General features: G+C 35.5%; 1 protein-coding gene across 1 annotated transcript; it reads left to right on the top strand.

The window, feature by feature from the left end:
• The first annotated feature begins 3,864 nt into the window (after positions 1–3,864).
• On the top strand, positions 3,865–5,648 carry LOC145776817 (CCA tRNA nucleotidyltransferase 1, mitochondrial-like). The gene has a single exon (XM_082588039.1). The coding sequence runs from the start codon at positions 3,865–3,867 to the stop codon at positions 5,158–5,160; it is 1,296 nt and encodes a 431-aa protein (XP_082444165.1). The 3' UTR covers positions 5,161–5,648.
• The last annotated feature ends 266 nt before the right edge of the window (positions 5,649–5,914 follow it).

Here is a 5,914-nt window from a genome sequence, read left to right as displayed (position 1 = left end):
AGTTTGCTTACTCAAAAATGCCCTTTCCGAAACGACTTGGAAACCCTATGCTTCGATCAGAAAAAAGCTGATGCTGCAATGGGGGGTCTGGGGGGCGCAGCCCCCCAGAAGTTGAATGGACTATGACGATTTTAGCACACTGTCCAAAAATCACCCCCCCCCCCCGAATTCTAAAAGTGGATAGAGCCCCTGATGTAGGCTATGGTACCGTACATTATTTTTTATGGGTATCTTTATATTAACTATTGTTACAAGGAAACGAAATAGTCTACTTTCCTTTTAATTTGATAATCTTGATTTTATTTTGTAGCGTGGGAAATTATTTTATCAAATGTAACATTTTAAAAGTTTATAGGCCGACTTGAATAGTCTACAGTTAATAAGATGAGTAGATGACCGCCGTTAATAAGTAGATTAGTAGCCTACGTAATACCAGTTAAATGAGTTAATGAGTACGAGTATGTTACGAACAATCGTTCTTCAAATCAAACGTCACATAACTTACCTCATGAAATATTTTAAAAAATGTGCAGAGATTGCAACATATTTCGTAAGACCTGCAAAACATTGCACAAACCGTTTCAACACCTGTTGGGAATTGCATAACAATGTTTATCACTTGTTACGTCACAGAAGCTGGTTACGTGCATTTCAAATATCTCAAGTCAGTTTCGTCATTTTTAGAATTGCAGTTGGAAAGGTTGGTCGCATATTAAAACTGTTTTGCTTGGTGCTTACCAACTAGACGAAATTTCCGTCTTTATCTCAGTAATTTGTATTGTGGTGACAAGTTTTCTACTGCGTAGTGCATAAGCGTTGCACTAATTTTCGACAGCTGGTGGCTATTTTTTGCTGAAATACAATTCTTGAAAAAGGACGTTTTTAGAAAAGTATTTTTTCGTGTCATTGCATACAGACGAACGGATCCGGGAATTTTATGTTACAACTTTCCCCCGAAGATATTATGGTTTACCTCTGTGACCAGAGTAGTAGGCCTGCGTCATTTGACGCAAGGTCGGTTACTGAGATTGACAGGGTGAAGTTTCCTATTGTTGAAGTATTATTGCCGGAGAATTATTTCATTCACTTGGTGCCGCTAAATGGAGAGCAGTCCTTAGAACAAGGTTGCCAGGTTGGCATATTTTATGCCAAATTCCACAAATTTGGCCTTATTTAAAGTGGTTTGGCATCGAAAAATGCTGTTTGGCATATACGTCATAGTTTGGCATATTTTTGGCCTTTTTATTGTTGTTGGCATCAGGGATGCCAGGTTGGCATTTTTTTATGTTGTTTAACATGAAAAAATACTGTTTGGCGTTTTTTTTTTAATTTTTTTTTCTGAAGAATACTCTCAAGAATGAAGATAGCTAGGTTGTGCAATTGCAGCAAGTGTAGGCTGAGCTTTTTACGGTCCATTTTTTACCAAATCTATTACTTATTAATGAAGAAACCTTCGATTTTGCAGTGTTTTTCCTATTTGGCATTTTTTAGGTCATTTGACATTTTTGACTAGTTGTTTGGCATTTTTTCCATAAGTGGACCTGGCAACCTTTCCTTAGAATGCGTTGCTCACGCTCAAGCGCACACCCCGAGGGCCGAGACTCGAATTACGGCACGGTACCGGTACTCTATTTGCAACATAGTTGCGTAAACTTCACAAATTTGTAAATATTTTGCAATTAAAAACTATTTCGAACCCTTTTTATTCAATGAAGTAGTGTGCCTGCCTCTGCACACTAGTGTGTATGAATGTGTAGTTAGATTTACTGTGATGGGGTGGTGGCTGGCTAGATGACTGCTTATGGTCTTTCGCTACCATCCTGATTGCGCCATAATCTAACCAACAGTTGTACAATGCATTGTTTTGACAATTACATTTTACTCTGATTATTTGTTAATATATGGCGCTGTTAAAACAAAATAAATTGACTTGACTTGACTATTTGACAGAAAAAGATTTTAACAGTTTATTTATCAATAACACTGGTCTACAAAAAAAAATTTTTTTCTGTGGTTTGGATTTTGACAACTGATTTCAGGTAATTTTGGGGTGCTGAATCCGAATCTGAACTCAGATTTTTACTATCACGTCAAATTGTTGAGATATGATAACAAAAATACTTTATTTTTGCCACAAGTGAAAGATTTGGCGTTGTGTTTACTTCCAACATATGCAGTGCTATAGCGAAAGGTTAGCGTTAGACAGGCCAAAACAGCTTACTGGTACCGTAAATAAGGTTATTGAACAAGCATCGCCATAGGCCTGCTTAAATCTTTGTGGTTTCACGTGAAAGATTGACAGGGGAGGGTGTCAGTTATATTTATACTTTTAGCCTCCCTTTTAGCTTGTTATTTCTGCATGGTTAATAATGCTGCTTAGAAAACAAATTGGTATCAAAATTGTAGAGTATAAGTGTATTTCAGCTACCAGTGCTTATGCACCACATGGCCTGGATTTCTGGATATAGCAAAATGTGTACCGGTATAATGTGTGATAAACGCAATGTCAAATTTTCCACTTTTGATAAAAGTAACAATTTCGAGTTATCGTATCTCACCAACCTGACGTGATAGGCAAAATCTGAGGTCAGATTCAGATTCAGCACCCCAAAATTACCGTACTCTAAATCAGTTTTTAAAATTCATGCCACAAAAATTGTGTAGACCAGTGTATAGTGTAATGTTATCAAAACTTGTGTAAGTTTTACCTTTTAAGGCTAACTATGTGACTTCTTTTTAATTTTAAAATCACATTTTTAGAAAAACTTGTGTTTTTTTAATAAAAATAAAGCATGGTACCGTATCCTGACTTTTAAGCGGCATAAAAATAAATATAATATGTCAACAAGAACTCAAGAAGTGCTTTCATAAATCATAAGGGTGTGGGTTGGTGCAATATTTACCGCGCGTTTTTTATGGATTGTTTTGTTAGGCTGACTGCCCAAAATTAATCCGCCAGAACGACTTGGTCACTTGACGTTTGGACATTGGGCACATTTTGGAGTTAAAACAGCATTTACAAAATGTGTTATTGTAATTTTTTAGTACACGCAACAATACCATCAAATTATTACACGCTTAAAGAGTACCGTATGAAAATATCGTTCTATAATAAAAAGAGTACGGTAACTGTTTAAGTTAATGAATACGATTTTCAGAGTTCCTTGAAAAAAATCGGTTGCAAATTGACACTTGGACTACATATTATGGAACTGGTATGTAACTCCCCCCCCTGGTAACAGCTCCCATATTATTATAAAAATAATAATACTTATTTCAAAAAAAGTTTTATCAATGTATAATTTTAAGGTGTTGGTTTTGCAATCTTTTTGTTTTACTGTTGTCGCCTTTATGCATTCAAAGTGCATGTTTAATCATACATTTTGCCATACTCCAGTGGCATATGATGACTATAGTCTCAGAGGCTAATACAGAATGGATCACTGATCAAAAACAAAAAAGTCAGTGTTATGTTTAAAAGAAAAGTATAAACTGCATCCTCTGTCTATTATTCAGTTAATTGGATTAGAATCCATTTGATATTTCAGACTGCACATTGCCTAATCTATGTTGAAGTACAGGAAGCCATGCCCAATTGCCCAACCCTATTTTTAGTGTAGCTCAAAAATATGTTCTTTCTGTTTTACAGGAATTGAGCATATTGAACTCATGACAAGTAAAGCATTTTTTTTATTTGCTTCAGTATTATGTAGGCCTTCAGTGTACTCAGTGAGAAGACTTTATTTTTTGGCTTCTACAGAGTCTACTCATAGCATACAGTGTATTTTCTCAAAATCTAATATCAATTCTTCGTTGGCAACCGTTAAAAAACTGCATTCGATGTCAAATGAACATTTAACAACCATGAAAGATGAAAGTCAAAGTGACAATGTGATTGTGAAGCATTTAGATTCACCAGAATTTTACAGTTTGTTTTCATCTGGTTTAAAGCAACTGCAATCACTTTTCAAAAAAAATGATTTTGAGCTACGACTTTGTGGAGGTGCCGTGAGAGATTTGTTACTTGATATCAAACCAAAAGATTTAGATCTTGCCACAGTTGCTACACCAGACCAAATGATCACAATGCTTAAAGAACAAAATATCCGATTGATTAATGAAACTGGTTGGGGGCATGGTACTGTAACATGCCGTATTGAAGAAGAAAACTTTGAAATCACAACATTAAGAATTGATCGTGTCACAGATGGTCGTCATGCTATTGTGGAATTTACAACAGATTGGAAAGTTGATGCTTCTCGTCGTGACTTGACTATAAATTCGATGTTTTTAACTTTGTCTGGTGATGTGATAGATTTCTTCAATGGGGTTGAAGATTTGAGTAATAAAGTTGTTAGATTTGTAGGTGATGCAAAAACCCGAATTACTGAAGACTATTTGCGAATTCTAAGGTATTTTCGTTTTTTTGGTCGCATTGCTGATGCCAGTTCAGAATTTGATAAAAATATACTTGATACCATTGCAGAAAATATATCAGGATTAAATCAAGTTGCTGGGGAAAGAATTCAGACTGAACTTGTGTTAATTTTTACTGGAGAGCATGTTGTTGAAATTGTAAAAACAATGCATGGTTGTGGTTTGTTTGACGTTTTAGGTTTACCAAGAGAAGCAGATCTGGATGAGTTTGAAAAAATATACAATTCTTCAAAGCATTTAGACCCGCATTATATGACATTTGTGACTGCACTTTTACCAAGTGAAAATGCACTCACCTGTTACCACAGGCGTTTGAAATTTTCAAATTTAGATCTAAACATTGCTCGTTTTATACTTAAGTACCGATCGTATGATATTCCATCATGTGATAAAATATCTTGGTATACAGATATTTTAGTTGAGTATGATCGTCAATTCAAGCACAAGGGCAGCATAAACTATTTTATGGAGTTTCTAAAATATAAAGGAGATATTGAAGCATTTGAATATTTTGTGAATTTTTGTGTGCCAAAGTTTCCAGTAAAAGGTTATAATATAAAAGAAAAAACAGGTGCGAAAGGAAAAGATGTAGGAAAAATTATGGATTTTCTTTTTTGTCGGTGGAAAGAGAGTAGGTATGCCTTGACTGAATTACAATTACTTGAATGTGTGGATCAAAACACTTTACAAGAGCTTAATGCTAAAAATGTAGACAACAAGTAAATTTTTTGAACAACTATTGGTGAAAACCACTGTAAGCAATTGAAAAAGCTGCAATTGACATTTTGGATTTCTGTATTTCCTAAGAGTAAAAAAGATGGATTTTGCAGAGAATGCCTTTTAGTGTATTTTGATTATTATTAATACTTGTGACTTCTGAAGCAATTTGATTGGTCTAGGGCTATCCAGTTACACTATTTTGACGTTTTAATGGTATAGACCAGGGCTACTCAACTGGTGGACCGCGGTCCGAATCCGGGCCTTCTTGGTGTTGATGGTGGACCTTGAACTTTTGGAGGAATAACATCATTGCCATGTTTCGCGGCTTCTTTAAACAGATTTTTACTGGGATGAAGCAATTTTTACTGTCATTATCCTAGTTGCTGGAGGGCTTCGACTCCCAGACTCCCCAACACTTTCTCAGAAGGCTGTGGCTATATTTACACTATACAGTGTAATAATAGCCACAATAGTGTTGCCAAATAAGGAATTCTGCCCTAATTTGAGAAAAGTTTAAAGCTGTTGAAAACAAAAACTTGTATTTTGGAAATTTTTTAGTCCTGGGAAGATCAAAACCCTAATCTTATTCCTAACTCTAACCCTTAAGTTTCGTCTACACGACGACTGTTTTCTTGCTTAAGCTAGCAAAACTTCTTGTTTGTTTAAGTTAATCGCACTTTGTGCCGCTTACTTTTAAGAAACTGAGCGAGTAAGCGAGTGCTCGAGAAAAAATACGCTCCAGAGCGAAAAACTGGGC

Source organism: Aplidium turbinatum, chromosome 9, assembly GCF_918807975.1.
Source record: "Aplidium turbinatum chromosome 9, kaAplTurb1.1, whole genome shotgun sequence".
NCBI lineage: Eukaryota > Metazoa > Chordata > Ascidiacea > Aplousobranchia > Polyclinidae > Aplidium > Aplidium turbinatum.
Note: the sequence above shows the minus strand (reverse complement) of the source record. Positions and strands in the feature narration are given on the sequence as shown.